This window comes from Musca vetustissima, unplaced genomic scaffold, assembly GCF_032173495.1.
Source record: "Musca vetustissima isolate MV318-11 ecotype Yass unplaced genomic scaffold, APGP_CSIRO_Mvet_v1 utg315798, whole genome shotgun sequence".
In the NCBI taxonomy this organism is placed as follows: Eukaryota; Metazoa; Arthropoda; class Insecta; order Diptera; family Muscidae; genus Musca; species Musca vetustissima.
Window position 1 is genome coordinate 943 of NW_026880769.1, and position 16,805 is coordinate 17,747.

The 16,805-nt window shown below is 34.2% G+C and overlaps 2 protein-coding genes across 2 annotated transcripts; one reads left to right on the forward strand and one right to left on the reverse strand.

Moving 5' to 3' along the window:
* Nucleotides 1-427: 427 nt before the first annotated feature.
* Nucleotides 428-3,258, forward strand: LOC133326592 (uncharacterized; the record flags this gene model as incomplete). Its single annotated transcript, XM_061535220.1, has 2 exons — nt 428-597; nt 2,734-3,258. Coding segments are annotated over 2 exons (695 nt in total), but the record flags the coding sequence as incomplete, so codon positions are not given.
* Nucleotides 3,259-9,180: 5,922 nt separating this feature from the next.
* LOC133326590 (endothelin-converting enzyme 1-like) lies at nt 9,181-15,657 on the reverse strand. Its single transcript, XM_061535219.1, has 2 exons — nt 13,896-15,657; nt 9,181-9,527 (listed from the first exon to the last, which is right to left on the reverse strand). The coding sequence occupies exons 1-2, from the start codon at nt 15,655-15,657 to the stop codon at nt 9,181-9,183; spliced, it is 2,109 nt and encodes a 702-aa protein (XP_061391203.1).
* Between the last annotated feature and the right edge of the window lie 1,148 nt (nt 15,658-16,805).

Consider the following 16,805-nt stretch of genomic DNA (forward strand, 5'->3'; position numbering starts at 1 on the left):
GGATTTAGATTTGACAAGGGTCGTTAACAGTTCCATTCTAAATTAAAATGGTATTAGCTATATTTAAATGCAAAGACATCCTCACCAAAGGGAAATCAAGCAGTATCTTATGTTGCATCTGCTTTAGAATTTTGTTGTACTTCTGCTGATTAAAGCTGCGGTGACAACGGTTAAAAATGTTTACGGGTCTTCATTTCATCTCCCCATTCATGTTGAGACCGCAGATTGAAATTTTCTTGCGTTCTTTACATCAAAGCGTTTAAAATCCGAGTGCTTGGCTTGTTGAACAATTCTGGAGACATGTAAAGAAAGCTAAACAAAAAAAGAAGGAAATCTCAGCATATTTCCATGGAGGCAGGCAATGCCTTGTCACAACCGCCAATGCGGAAGAAATATTGTAATGTTTAATTTTACAATCAAACAACAGCTCATTTAAATTTAATTAAATCAAACGAATCATTCGAATATGCCGCAAAAGAGGCGCGAATTGTCGATTCTAAAAAGAAACATGGGAGTAGACGTGAAAAGTCGTATAATAACAAAGGACCAGAATGCCGCATGCGCAGCATTCTAACGGCAAACGTCAAATGTAGATATGTATGTAGATAAAAGATGTGATGTGAGGCTGGGTGGAAAAAATATACAAATTGCTGTTAGGTCATAGCTGTCTATCAATCGTCGAAGAGAAATTTTCTGTATTTATGACTTATAAATTTTATAAATTGACAATTGAATTAAATACTCTCCATTTCGATATGTGAATGTTTTATCAGCAGTTCTCAGTGAATAAGGAATGTTCATATCGGTTGTAGTTATAGCTCCATAAGCTTATTATTTTGAAGATTTTCGGACAAAATATTTTGGGAAAAATTCTCGGAGCAAGTCGTTAGAAAATGTTTCGGTGTAGGTTAATTTTTTTATTATATCCACTATATAACGGACTTAGGACGGATGTTTTTTTATACCAATGTTATACGGTCAGAGTAATATATTAGCAGAGGTATCAATAGACCGAATTTGGTGCGCGTTTATCTATCAGTTTCTATTGGGAAGCTTGAGCTTTTTATATCCTTCACCGCATATGTTTGTAACAGACAGAAATAATCGAGATAGACCCATAGTTCATTTTAAGAATATGCATAAAATCACTCTCTGAGTCGGTCTATCCATGTCTGTCCTTCCATATATATTTTGTGAACAAAATACAGGTCGGATTTATGATTCGATTTGGATGCAATTTTGAACAGGTCACTTATCTAGCACAAGGACGAACCCTATTGCAATTGGAGACAATCGGGTTAGATTTAGATATAGCTCCCATATATAGTTTCGTCCGATTTTAGGTAAATGGAGCACCATACTGCCAAAATGATGTATGCAAAGTTTTGTTGGAGTCCGTTCGGATTTAGATATAGCCCCCATCGAGCACCACTCGGCCAATATTTGTCCGATTCAAACAAAATTTTGCACAACGTATTGAAGTTCCTACAGGTTGTTGAAATAACTTCTGATTTATATATAGCTCCCATATATGTTTTCGTCCGATTTTATGTAAATGGTGCACCGTGGAACAGCGGTCTAGAATGTTTTTTGTTAAGTTTGAAATTTAAATATAGCTCACATATATTCATTAGTCCCATTTTATGTAAGTGGTGCACCACTCGATATATATTTTCATCCGACTTCATCTAAATGGTGTACCAAATAGCTAAAGTCTGTTTCGATTAGGACGAATTAGTGCACAACGTACCAAATGAAACCTAGAATAACGTGTATAGGATTTTGTGTCGAGATAAATTTTGGATAGCCCACTGTGCTCGGCATACCAAATGATGGATGTCAAGGCTGCTCAAATACGTCCATTTATTTATAGCTCCCATATATATTTTGCTTGATTTCATTCTAATTATTGACATAAAATTTTTCATAAATTTCAGAGTGGTAGGTTTACGGGTTGTTTTAATTTAGTTCAAATATCTATGTACTTCACAAAGTCAATTTCGTCAGATTCCATTTCAATGGTCTTACAAATATGCTATATCTTTTCTATATACTGGATATTGTACATATGAGCATCTCTTGAATGTCCCCAAAATCGGCCCCGCCCGACATTTGAACTTCCCTTACTGGTTTACAGCAGTTAAACGTCTATGGAGAAGATGTGAAATATAGCGAAATATCTCCTGAGCAAATGAGACAACGCTATTTCCCTCGACATTTTGAACTATATCGATAATCTGAGAACCTGAAATGTCAAATTACAACAATCTCACTTGTACAGAAAGTAATGGTAATATGGGGCTTGTTCCAAAAGTATAGGATAGCCCCCACATAACTGTATCCCCTATTATTTGGTATTGGGGAGTTTGGACATGTTTTTTCAACCAAATTGGTACCTTGAATTCTCATTGGGTAGCAAATTTTTTCCACAAAATATTATCAATAACGCTATAATTTTAGGATAGCCCTCAATTAACGGTACCGCCTATTATTCGCTCTTTTGCGGGGTTTGGGCACGATTTACAACCAAATTGGCTATAAATTGGTTATCTTACCTACCAAACATTTACCATAGCATAGCCGGCATTTATGAATGTCCTAAACAATGTATAAAACGTTTTTACTTATGTATTCATTTTCAATTATCCAAATTCAAAATATGTTATTTATATCTTTTACACATGTAACTATGATTTCTAATTTATATTTTCTCGCTCTCTTTCTCTCTTCCAGTTTGGACTTCGCCAATTGGATCTCACCCTACTCTCACAACTGTGGGCCCTCAATGATTCTATACAAGAATTTCGCACCATGATACAGGAGAATGAGCAAGAAGACGATGAGACATACTCGACCCATTCACGTTCACCCTCACCCTATGATTCCGTATCATCCGACGGCGATGATGAGATATCAGCGTTGAAGGGTAAAAAACTCTTAGATATGCAAAATGCCAATAACAATGCCAGTGTTATTACAACCCAACCGAAATTAACGCCTAAATCCTATGGCTCAGAAAACGAAACGACCACTAAACAACTCGCCAACAATCGACAATCAACAACGTCAAGCATGGGTAGTAGTGTTGGTGGTGGTGTTGGCAGCGATATGGCAACATTCTCCGATCAGAGGTCCCATTTGATGAAGCCACCGTTGCCAAAACCGCTGGATGTCAAGCCTGTGCCACGTATGCGTAGTGCGCCACCACCACCACCCACGCATCGTAAGAGCCAAAATGCACCGCCCCGACCCACATGATGCTACCTGTCCGACTTCTTAGCCGAAGTCAAGATGGTCATGTGTAAAGTGATTGTGGGCGATTCGGCCAACACGAACACCAACAACAGCAAAATCGAGGTCAAGAGGAATTCGGCATTTTATGTTAGCAACAATGAGGCCGTCGTTCATCAACTGGCCTTCAAGAATTCCTCCATGTCCAATGACCATCCCTAATACAGGCGACATCTACTACTACACCAGCAACAACAACAAACGATATTTTATATTTATAATTATGATGAGGACCAGAATCCCGAAATTCCAAAATGTAACCACAATCCAAGTCGTATTGAGAATGCAGACAGTCAGATGATGTTGGCAAAAGTATCGCTATGAAGATCCGGAATGTATCCTACAACGTGTGTGACAAGTGTCAAGTGGAGACGCCCGATATGTAACAACAATAACAGCAACAAAAAGAAACAACTACATATTATATTGAATGGCTTTAGAGTTTAGAGTGCGTATTGAGTATTCTATGATTTATTTTATTATTATTTTTTTAATTTTTATTATTTTCTGTGTATGTGACAATGAATCAAGCAATCGATCGATCTGATAAATGGATCATCTATGTGAATGTGTGTGATTATTATCTTATGTTAATTAATTATTAAAACCTATAACTATAATTATCGACTTATTGTTAAGTTTATGTATTTTATTTTTTTATTATTATTTTTTTTTTTCTGTGCATAATCTTATTATCTGTTTTGTATTAACTTTTTTCTATTTTATCTGTTTTTTTTTTTTAAATAATTTTTGTGAATTATGGGTCCAGGTCCACCGGGTGTCTATATAATTCTAATTATTACGATTCTATATTTTGTTTTGTTTTTGTATTTTTTAAACTCCCTAAACTAATTTTATTTTTGATAAAAAATAAGATGCTAAAAATGCATTTCTTTATATAACCCCAATTAGATTTTCGTTTCGTTATTTGTTTATTTTTTATTACTATTATTCTTTCTTTTCTTATTATTATTTGTTTTGCTATTTCTTTTTCGTTAAGATATCTTCTACATTGAGTGGATAAGCGAAGAAAAAAAAAACAGAGGCAGGCAGAGATTTAAGATAATTTAACAATTAACAATTAATAATCATAATGACGATGATGGCTTCGAAGATGACGACGACGATTGGATTAAATCCTTTCAATGCTTTCAATCGACTAACTGATTGGCCCAAGAATTGAACTCTCATATTTTGTAAATATATCTCTATAATAAAAATAATATTAATCATTACAATAATAATAACAAACAAAGCTTAAAAATGCATCTGAATATCTTTTATACTCTGGCGAAAAATAATAATAAACAATCAATAAAAATATATATTAAAAATAAATTGTGTTTTTATTTTTTCCTTAAAAACGGTACGAATTTCAGAAGTATTTAAGTTTTGGACCATTGCTTTTTATTTCTCCGTATTTTTTCCGAAATCGTAATGAGAAATAAATATTTTTTATCATCAAGTTTATACAGACTTCTCCCGGTATCCTGGGAAAACTTGCAGTTGGGATGGTGAGCCCAATACCTGAATAGTTGAATCGTTTAGGATTTTTGTAGCCCTATTCAGAAAAAGTAACACCATACCCAAACGGCCCACTATCATAAAAATCTACTGCCAACTAATTTTATTTGCTATACCAATATCCCATTGGATTCCCTGCAGGGGAGCTCATGGCTCTGGGAAGTTGCTCAGAGGATTTATTAAGAATCTAAAAGGGGAAATTCGCAATAGATCACGTTTTTAAGTTATGGATTGACGTTTTTTTACAGACGGCCCTAAAATTGTTCGCAGATATTGCAGGTTATCTTTGAAATGACAGTCAAATCAAATGTGGAAATTTTTATAATATCCTCCCGAGTCTTTCTTATTTTTTTTTTCATCCTTTATATTCTTGATATTATTGGATCTTATCAACGCGGTTGATTTTCACACTGCAACAAATTCTGGAAAAGTACATCGACACATTCCACTTATTCGATGACTACAAAGTGACGGCATTCCTTCAAAATTAATATGGCTATGCAGGATAAAGTGGCTCAGCAGGTAAAGTCGGAAAGGAACCCTCGGAGCCCTTCAATATAGAACGATTCAGACAAGTTGACAGTTTGTCATACGAGATGCAAAGGTGACCAAAAATGGGACTCTATACACCAAACGCCGATGACATCGACATAATGGGTCTAACATTGCGAGCGTTTGAACGAATTGAAAAGGATCCTGCCAAAATGGGACTGACAGTAAATGGCGAGAGGACAAAGCTGATGGTATCAACGCACAAGACGTCTAGTAGAATTACAACCAATTCGGTTGTAAAATGTGCTCAGAATATAACAATTTCCGGATATGGCAGCTTTCATCAATTTTTGTTTAAATAAGTGTTTTACCAACTAGGGAAATACGTTTATTGGTCTTCAGGAGACATATTATTGCGATATATCATTATACTCTTCACAATACTTCGGTACAGGGTATTATGTCTCTGTGCATATGTTTGAAACAGGCAAAAGGAGAAGAGATAGACACATGGTTCCTTTTTGAGAATATCCATAGAATCACTTTCTGTTTCGATTTATGCATGTCAATCCGTGCGTCTGTCTGTTTCTGACAAATTTTAAACATTGTTATGGATTAACTGAAGTCGATTCACCAATAGATGTCAATGGTCTTGCAATGCTCTTTGCAATAAAAATCTTACGAACATGTCTTTTATATAACCAAAGTGGTGAAAGGTATCATGGTGCAATAATAAGGTGATGTATCAAAACAAAAACCGTTGTTTTTGTCTCGATTATCTGTCAAATTTTCCCATATAATATTTCAAATGGTTGGCAACACTGCACATCGAATTCATGTATTCATTATGCACTTTGACAGTTAATCAAATCATCAGCTGCGCTAAATGGACTACCTATTCATTGTGTCATGAAAGGTATCATACTGTGAACAAAAACACTAAACTACAGCATATTTTTAGGAGCTTATTAATTTATTTTAAATAACTTAAATTTAAAATAAAAAAACTATTCCCAAATGTATACTGAGAACAGTTTAACAAACGCCATTATAAAGTAAGGCATATTTTGAGGAGTATTCAATAACTAAACCCCACACTACTATTTTGTGAGTTTTTATAAATTTGTGTGGTCACAAGAAATATTGGGACCGCATTTCCACGTCTTTGTAAACCGATCATCACAATTCGACTTCGCCTGCTTCGATCGTTCTAGCTTTGAGTGCAGATGACAAACGATTTTCACACATACATACATGATTAAATAACATCGTCATTTTCACCCTTTTGATGTTCGTACATTTTTCCTCTTGGTACAGTTGTCTGTTATATTTGTTGGGAATATCAGATTTTTTTGAAGGGTACCTCACAGTGGTCGCATTTATGGCCCGATTTAGATGAAATTTGGCACAGCTCACTTATTTGGCCGAAAGACGAACCCAAGATATAGCTCTCATATATATTTTTGTCCGATTTTATCTAAATGGTTCACCAAACACCCAATATTTGTCCGATTGAAACAAAATTTTGTACAGCGTAGTGAATTAAATCCATATTGATGTATACGCAATTTTGGAAAATCAGTTCAGATTTAGATATAGCTTCCATATATAGTTTCGTCCGATCTTTGGTAAATTGTGCACCAAACTCCCAATATTTGTCCGAATCAAACAAAATTTTGCACTGCGTACTAACTTATGTCCAGTTTCATATCCGCGAAGTTTTTTTTTAAATCGGTTCAGATTAAGATATAGCTCGCATATATAGTTTCAGATTAAGATATAGCTCGCATATATAGTTTCGTCCGATTTTATGAAAAAGGTGCACCAAACACCCAATATTTGACCGATTTAAACAACATTTTGTACAACGTACTGAATTAAGTCCACATTGATGTATACGAAGTTTTGTGGAAATCGGTTCAGATTTAGATATAGCTCCCATATATAGTTTCCTCCGATTTTATAGAAATAGTGCACTAAACCCCATATATTTTTCCAATTGAGACGCAATTTTGCACAGCCTACTGAAGTAAGTCCAGTTTTAAGTCTGTGAAGTTTTTTTGAAATTGGTTCAGATTTAGATATAGCTCCTATATTTATTTTCGGCCGATTTTATCGAAATGGTTCACTAAACACCCACTATTTGCCCGATTCAAACAAAAATTTGAACAGCGTACTGAATAAGGTCCAAACTGATTTATACGAAGATTTGTGGAAATCGGTTCAGTTTTAGATATAGCTCCCATATATAGTTTCGTCCGATTTTATGGAAATGGTGCACCAAAGCCCATATATTCTTCCGATTGAGACCCAATTTGGACAGCCTACTGAATTAAGTCCAGTTTGAAGTCTATGAAGTATTGTTGAAATCGGTTTAGATTTAGATATAGCTCTCATATATAATTTCGTCCGATTTCATTTCAATGGCCCTCTAAAGACTATATGTCTGTATATATATTGTACATATTATTTTTTTTTTTTTTTTTTTTTTTGATATTGTGGGCGTACCAACGGTAAAAATTGAAAACAAATTGTTTTCACAGCATAGTAGATTTGTTGGCTAAATATATTCCAGGTCAAAAATTATGTATATTTGTCTATAAAAATGTTATTGCATTATATTTCAAAAAACCAAAAGCTGCAAATAAAAATTTCTTGGCGTGTAATGTGGACCAGTATGTGTGGGTAATGAGTATCAGTAAGTTAAAGGTAGGTTGTGGTTTGGCTGTGATAAATTTCAATTTATTACACTCTTGGGTAACAATGAAGGTAAAAATATATGGGTTCACGTTTTGGAATAGCCCCCATTTAATGGTACCGTCCCATTTGCGGTATTTTGAAGGTCCGAAGCACCTGTAATTTCGCATATCGAGTTTTCAGAGGATAGAATACCTCCTCGAATATTAAATGCACCCACGTTCCGAACTCGTCCTCATGAAAAGGTCCCACTTTTTATAGTGGTCCACATTACCCGACATTGAATATTTTTATTTAGAAATAATTATCGGCTTCAAAAATGAATAAAAATTAAAAATCGCAGATTGTAATTACAGCCAAACGTATATATTTGTTAAAGAGAACAAGAAAAACCACATAACTTCTTTATATTCGAGAAAAACAAAGTGTTCGATTATTTTGCAAAAAACGTTCGACTATTGTGCTAAAAAATGTTCAAATCGCACTTTTATCAGAGCTACATTTTCAACATTGCAATTATTTATTAAAAAACAATTTTGATGTTTGTTTTCACTAATAAGGAAAATATTTATCAAGGCTGCATTGACATATTTCAAGCACTTTCTTAGATATGGGGGGTGGTCCACATTTGACGCATGGTCCACATTACCCGATGTTACTCTAGCATATCTTGTATGTATCCAAAGTGATGAAGGATATCATATAGTCGGCCCCATCCGACTTTTGAACTTTACTTACTGATTTCGGACTGTCATATTGTTTTTGGAAAAAAAGTTAGACGTGTTTAAATGTGTCCTTCGATTTTGAAATGCACAGAATTGTGAAATCACCCTTCATGACAAAACTGAAGTCACCAATTAAAGGAAGCCGTTTTGATACGATAGATGATATAAAAGAGCAAAAAGCGCGTTTCTAGAAAAACAATCAAACCTCCTGACAAACAATTTGTAATGTATGTAAGTGTTTTGAACTTAACGGTGGAACTTAACGACATTTCTAATTGTGGTTAATGACTTTATTCTAATGACTTTTAATAAGTTTTAACAAAAGAAAAAGGAATTCTGGAATTTACCATTTGAACAATCATTTTCTTATTTAGTTTTAACATAATTTTTTTAAAAAACACACACACAAACAAATGCAAAATTAAATTAATTATCTCATTTTACATACAAACTAAACACCTGGACTATTTTCCTCAATTACCTTAAACACATCATGATTCGGTTCCACCAATTGCACACCCGAACTACCAACATCCACGCAACCAATTGGCCAATTGATAAGGTTAAATGTTATGACATTGATGGTGACATTACCGCAAGCATGCAGGGTGTTGAAGTTGTGATGGCCCAAACTATGCACTTGAAGACATCCCGTTAAGAACAGTTGCGGACTGATGGGAAAACAAAACGGTGGTATTTGCCAGGCAGGAAACTCATTTGTGTATAAAGCTCTGTCATTTAGGCGAAGATTTACTTGAACCATCCATGTTCGAGAAGTTACAAGCCAGTCGAGGCACACTAAAAAACGAAGAAAAAACAAAAAAAAAATTAGTAATCAATACATCTGTAACAATATTTCGTTAAGTTTGAATTATTTTAGTTTCTTTTTACTTTATACTTACATTTCTGATGAATATTCAGCCGATCTTTGTCGATTTGCGAACAACATTCACATTGCCATTGCGATAAACACTGGCAAGAACTTTTAAGAAAATCGGACATTGTCTTTAATTTCTGAACTTCATTGGTGTCGGAATTGCAGATGACCTGCATGTTAATTAGAAGCAAAAATATCACAAACGATCGGTTCTTGCAGAACATTTTGACTGTCATCCATATTCCAATAACCAAGAACTGTGGCAGCTATCAAGACCGAACTTATTTTTAAGTCATTTACATTTTTGGCTCATTTATGTCTTTCAACAAGTGCAGATGGAGAGAAAGTAATGCGAAAAACACTGGCATACATGTGAAGAACGTTTTATGTTATAATCAATGAAAATTTCGTGTTTTGAATAATCTTTGTTATAAACTATGTTTGGAAATCCAATAAAAAGAAGCTGATTTTTAACACCACTCATACCTGTTGTGGTGGAGGTTAGAAAGTATGTTGTCAAAACTAAGGCGACTCTACTGTATAAACAGATGAGCTCTGATATTTTAGTTATCTTTACCGTTATAATTACAATGTTTTAGTTATTACACCTATTTTGATTCTTACAGATAATTTTCTGTTTTCAATTTTGACTTATATAATGTTTAAAAACAAATACAGAATACCGATAAAACAGCTAATTACCAGTGATTGTGAAAATAATTTATCACAGAAAATTATTTCGGAGAAATATTCCATGAATAAATCAGTGATTTCTCTCTGCAAAAGAATATCGGTTTGTTTGTCATAGCAGTAAAAAGAAAAAGAACATTTAAAACTTCAACAGAATTGGTAAGAGGGTTATCGATGGATATAACCTCGAGAACAGCGCGTGGACAGGCTATAGCAGCATGCCTACATGCCCGAGAACTATCAAAAGAATTCTTATATTTCTGAAAAGAATTGTAAAGCCAGAATACCTATGACAAAGTTCATATTAATTGAGGTCCGACTCAGAGGAGACATATTTTGTTCTCGGATGAATTAACGTTTAATATCAAAGGCTCAGGAACAAAAAATATCGTGAGAAGATAAAAATTGAACGGTTCAAGCCTCAGTATTCAAGGGTACTGGGAACATGGAGGAGGGTCAATAATGGTATTTGTCTGTTTTTCTTTTTGTGGAGTTTGATCTATTTACGAGATTTATGAAGTAATGGATCGCTGAAAAAATACCCCCTATTTGGATGTTTTTGATTGTCGATAATCTCAAACATACAGCGAAACATGTCAAAAATTAATTGCGGTAGTCAACAATCAGATTTTTATAATGGCCAACATAATCATTAGATCTTCACTCTATAGACAAATCTTTGGAGATATCAAAATCAAAAAGGATACCCAAACAAATAAACATAACCTCTTCCTAAAGGTTCAGAATGGGAGAAATAGTACATTCAAGGATCAAATTAAGCATTTTATTGATTGAGGCGTGCTGCCGTAGTCAAAAATAATGGTTATGCTGTTGATTAGTAACAAAATTAGCTGCCCGTCTGTCTGTCCATGTTAAATTGTAAACAAAGTACAGGTCGCATTTATGATCGGAATTGGATGAAATTTGGCACAGGTCACTTATTTGGCCCAAGGAAGAAGCCTATTGAAATTGGGAAAAGTCGGTTCAGATTTAGATATAGCTCCCATATATATTTTCGTCCGATTTAACGTAAATGGTGTACCAAAGTCCCTATATTTCTTTCAATTTGCATGAAATTTGGCACAGCGTACTGAATTAGGTCTAGAATGATGCGGGTTATGTTTCCTGAAAATCGGTCCAGATTTAGATATAGCTCCCATGTATATTTTCGTCCGATTTGCACGAAATTTGGCATAGCGTAATGAATTAGGTCTAAAATCATGTGTGTTAAGTTTCCTGAAAATCGGTCCAGATTTAGATATAGCTCCCATATATATTTTCGACCGATTTAATGTAAATGGTGTACCAAAGTCCTATATATGTTTTGATTTGCACGAAATTTGGTATAGGGCACTGAATTATGTCTAGATTGATGTGTGTTAAGTTTCGTGAAGATTGGTTCAGATTTAGATATAGTTCCTATATATTTTTTCTTCCGATTTTATGTAAATTGTGCGCTAAAGAACCAAAGTTTGTCCGATTACCACCCAATTTTGTACAATGACCTGTAGTAAATCTCTGGCTAGTCTAATTGAAAACGGTTCAGATTTTGATGTAGCTTCTACATATACATTTTCGTCCAATTGACACAAATTTTGCACAACATACTGAAGTTAGTATAACATAGAAGTTGGATATAAATGCTTCACCAAGGTGGGTCCAATCGGCAAAAAATGTTGCACTACGTAGTGAAGTGCAACATAATGAAGTGCAATGAAGTGAAGTGGAACATAACGTGTGGCAGGTTTAGTTGAAATCGGTTTAGATGCACCAAAGACCCAAATTTAGGCCGTTTGCTATAAAGTTTTGCACAATATAACCTAGCGTGTGGAAAGTTTTGAAATCGATTTGAAGTGCATTATGTACCAAGGACTCAAAATGTGGCCGATATGCACAAAACATACTGAAATTAGTATAACTTAGCTTGTGACATGTTTCGATGAAATCGGTTTAGATTTCGATATAGGTTTATATTAATTTACAGAATTTTGTCCCATTCTAAGAAGCAACCCTGACCAATTTAATGGTCCTTCAAAAATTCGACGTCTGTTAGGATTCATCTGTTGAATATACCCAAAGTGGTGATGGGTATCATATAGTCGACCCCGTCCGACTTTACTACTTTCCTTACTGGTTTTTTTTTCAAAATAATTTAAAAAAAATGTTTGTTTTTAAAAGTAAATAAATTACCTATTTATTTATCAAAAAAACATTATTTTTAAAAAAGCTACAGGTCAATTTTCACTTTGTTATTTCAGTTGCTTTATTTTGGTCAGGTATATATACATACATGTATATATAGAAATTAGTCTGGCCGAGACGAACTTTTAACATTTGATTTGAAAGTACAGTCTATTTCCTAAATTTTGAAGATTAATGCTGTTTGAAATGACAAATAATTTTAATTAGTTTGGCAAATTTGGTTGAAAGCTTTAAAATACCAAAAGCGCGACCGATGAAAATATAAAAGCAGTGAAGAAAATGATTTTGGATAATCGTAAGGTCAATAAGAAATACTACCATGAACTTATGTGCCGTTTGTGCGAAGCAATTCCTCAGAAACGTACAAATTTATGACAAATCCAAGCTTGGATTTTGCACCATGATACCAGCCAGCTCACAGATCGATGATTGTGAGAGAGTTTTTGGTTTGTGGAAAATTCCTATGGCGATCTTGGTGAGTGTATAAAACCCCAGAAGGGGTCTTATGTCCAATTTTGAAGATATGGCGTGATAATTTTTTGCTGGCTACCCTATTAAACTTGGAAACATCATATCTTCATTTACAGTTATTGTATGTATTTTTTGCAGAGTACATTTCTTCAGTAAAACCGAACGAGGAATCTTTTCAACGACATTTCTTCCTTCAAAGTCTAATTTATTGAACCGGACTCCAATTATCACAAGTTGAGATTTTTCATCCTCGCCATATTCTACCAAAATGTTGCTCATATGATTTTAGTTAATTCCTGAAAGGCGAAAAATTGATATTTTAACGTTTTATTGATATATTCTCAATTTAACACTTTTTTTTTGTCAATAAAACTTTTTTATATGTAAATATTTCAATAAATTCTGTATACATACACACCTCTTCCCACCCAAAATTATTAATATTGGTTCACTTTTTAGGATAGCCCGTTTCGTTATTTTGGGGAGATAGAGCACGTTTTTCTACCAAAATAGATATAATTTGGATAAAAAATTATTATATATGTCAATACACAGATATGCAAAATAAAACATCGCTGTGGCAAACATAAATTTACTGTGAAAAAAATTACGGGATGCCCACTATCTGGCTACGTCGCTGCATTGGTCAAATACATTAACATAGCACAGAATATATCAAAATAAAAGTATGTAAATCCATATTCTAACATTCTATTGATATCCCTCCCGAAGTAGGCATAACCTCATATAATGCTGCTAACATTATTTTTATATGTTTATTATTATTTCAATTTATTTGACCGCCTATTTTGGACAACTACAGTATATGCTGTTACCTTCTCAACACTATCAAATAAAAACTAATTTACAATTTACATAAATAGATAACAAAATTGTATTTATTTAACAAATTTACCAAAACTTACATTTATGATAAGGATTCATAGCACTACCTTTGGAACATTTAAATACTTTGGAAAATTCATCAAAATTCTGGAGCGGTACTAACACCCGTAATTCATCGTGAGCATGGCGACCGGATGCTACAATACCCTCCATATTTTCCTTTTGCCAAGTATCCGCACACCACAATTGAGCATAGTTAATAAAAAACAATTGATCATGCGTATATTTAAAAGCCACATCCAATTCATAATTGCTGTCCTTCTTGAACGTCTCATAGGCCAATACAATACCTGCATTGTCTGCGACATTCTCATCTTGTTTATGATCTGGTTTGTGGAGTTTTGATAGAAAGCTGGGTTTTCCCGTGTAATTTCCATACTGTTCGACTAGACAAGACTCCAACTCGTTGTATTTGTGTTCAGCAAACGTATTCCAATATTTGTAAAAATTACCCTCTTGATTGTAGTTACGACCTTCGCCACTGAAGGCATGCATAATTTCGTGAGCTATGCAAAATCCCAAATGGGCCAGGTTCATCACATTCGGATTCGAAGATGACCACAAGAATTGGGAGTTAAGAATTGAAACTGGTACAATAATTGAGTTTGAAGATATCACATACACAGGGGTCCTCAGATCCAATGAAACGTGTTCGTGTTGGGGTTTTTGGTATAATAGCTGGCGTTTCCTGAAAGCTTCAAATGAGCGAAGAGTCCTTAAGTTCTCTATATAATCGTTTGGGTTAAATGACTGCCAGCGATATTCGTTTTCAAAATTGTGATGTTCATATGTGGCCACCTGTATGGTCATTGAGTGCAACTTGTCTGTTGCCATTTGTCGAGTGTTTACATCAAACCATGTGGGTCTCTTAGATTCCAATATCCTTTGTAAAGATGATTTTAACTGAGCCCATAATCGTTCAATGCCTTTTATTTTTTCTTCTATCTCAGTATTGGATTTGATAAACATTTGACTTAGAATGTGTGGAAATTTCTCTTTTGCCACCTTGACACATAATTCCATTTGACCAAGGTGTTGATGTCCCAAGTCCAACCAGAAATGATGAAGTAATTTTGTAACGATGTAGTTCATCACCAACTTTTTGGGTGTGAATTTTAAAGTTTTTATTAGATTATCCAAATATCCGGGATTTTCAAGCCATACAATTCCGGCAGGTACATAACCAAAAGAGATGTTCAGGAACCTTTTAATATCCATTTGGGGGAAATATTTATTGTGAATACTGTCCACAGAACCGCTGACTGGACTTTGGGCTCCATAATGATTTGCTTGCAGTAGTGATGATTCAAAATCAATAATTTGCCATGCAACACCATTTGCAGTCTCGGGATGGAAATTTATATATTTTAGAATTTCTTCATATTCATGTCTCAAACGTTGGTGGTGGTGGAGTTGAAATTTCTCACCGCCTAAAATTAAATTGTGCGAGGTATGATCTTTGGCATCGGGTTTTACGGAAAACCCAAAAATAATATTAAAGCCATAGGTGTGGGAAATTTTGGCCACTGTCTTCAGCCAATCGAATTCTTGCTCTTTCCTTTCACTGAGAAATTTTGAGTGATAGGGGAACAAACCAAATTCACTTGAAATTTCTTTAAATTTTTCTTTGATATATAAACTCGTTGCACCCGTTGCTGAATTCACACATGAAGAATAAAATGTTTTTATTTTACGCTCCGCATCCGTCCAGTTCCCCACCTCTTCATTATTGAGAAGTTCAATAAGCCTCCTATCGAAATCTTTATTAAGTTCATCAAACATTCGTGTGTGTTTTACACTTTGATTTGCCGGATAATACGATCTCCAATTTCCACAAGCAAAATCGTAAAAATTATCGCATGGGTTAACCGATTCATTCATAAATTTACGAACATTCTCGAAGTGGATGACAAGAGGTGAGCTCTTTAAATCGGTTATTGATTTCACACTTGGTTCCGATGGTAATTTTCGCTCACCACAACACCATAGCACAAAGCATTTCCAAAGAAAACTATATAGACCCATTTATAACGTGTTCACTTTCAAATGTTCAACTCCATTGTTTTTCTAATATTCTGTAGATATTCTTCCACACAACAACTGTCAAAGAAATCAAAAATCAAATAACTTAATCATGTGCCGTTTAAAGTAGCTGAGTAACTGAGTTGAGCGAGTCATATTTCTACTCAACCACAGCTTATTTAATTATTTTTTATATTCGACAGATTTGCATGCCAAACAAAGTCGTTTTGAAACTGACCTACAACAACGCTGATTTGAAGAGAGTGAGATTTCAAACTTGTTTCCTATGCTATGGCAATTGAGTATTGATTTGAAAATAGTGTTTCATACTAAAATATTATCATACTAAAATATTAAATTTTCCACTGGAGTATGAATTGCATTAACAAATAGTAAAGCAATGTGATTTGTCATGTAGATCGACCAAAGATGTGTAGGGTATAGACAACTCATTATCATAATTTTTAGAGTAATGCAAATATGATTTTTCAGTTCTCCTATGTCATATTTCTCACAATAACTAATTACCTCGGAACCACAGATTTGAGCTTTTACTCACAAACACAAGGCATCCAAATAGAACTCTTAATCTGATGGAATATAATGAGTAATATATTTAAAAATATGCAGATGCGTAATAACTCAAATAAGTCATTCATTGAATTGTTTGATGCTATGCAATTGTAAGAAACGTTTTGTTTTTAGAGAATCCATCCACCCATTAAATTTAAAATTTGTATTAAAACGACAAAAGTCGAACATGACCGACTATATAATACACTACATCATTTAAATATATACAAGAGGCGATCGATAAATCAATGTTAATCTTAAAAAATAATTGTAGACGTAATCGCATGTATCGTTTGACATGTAGGGGGAACTGGGGCATCTTCGGTATCGGGGCA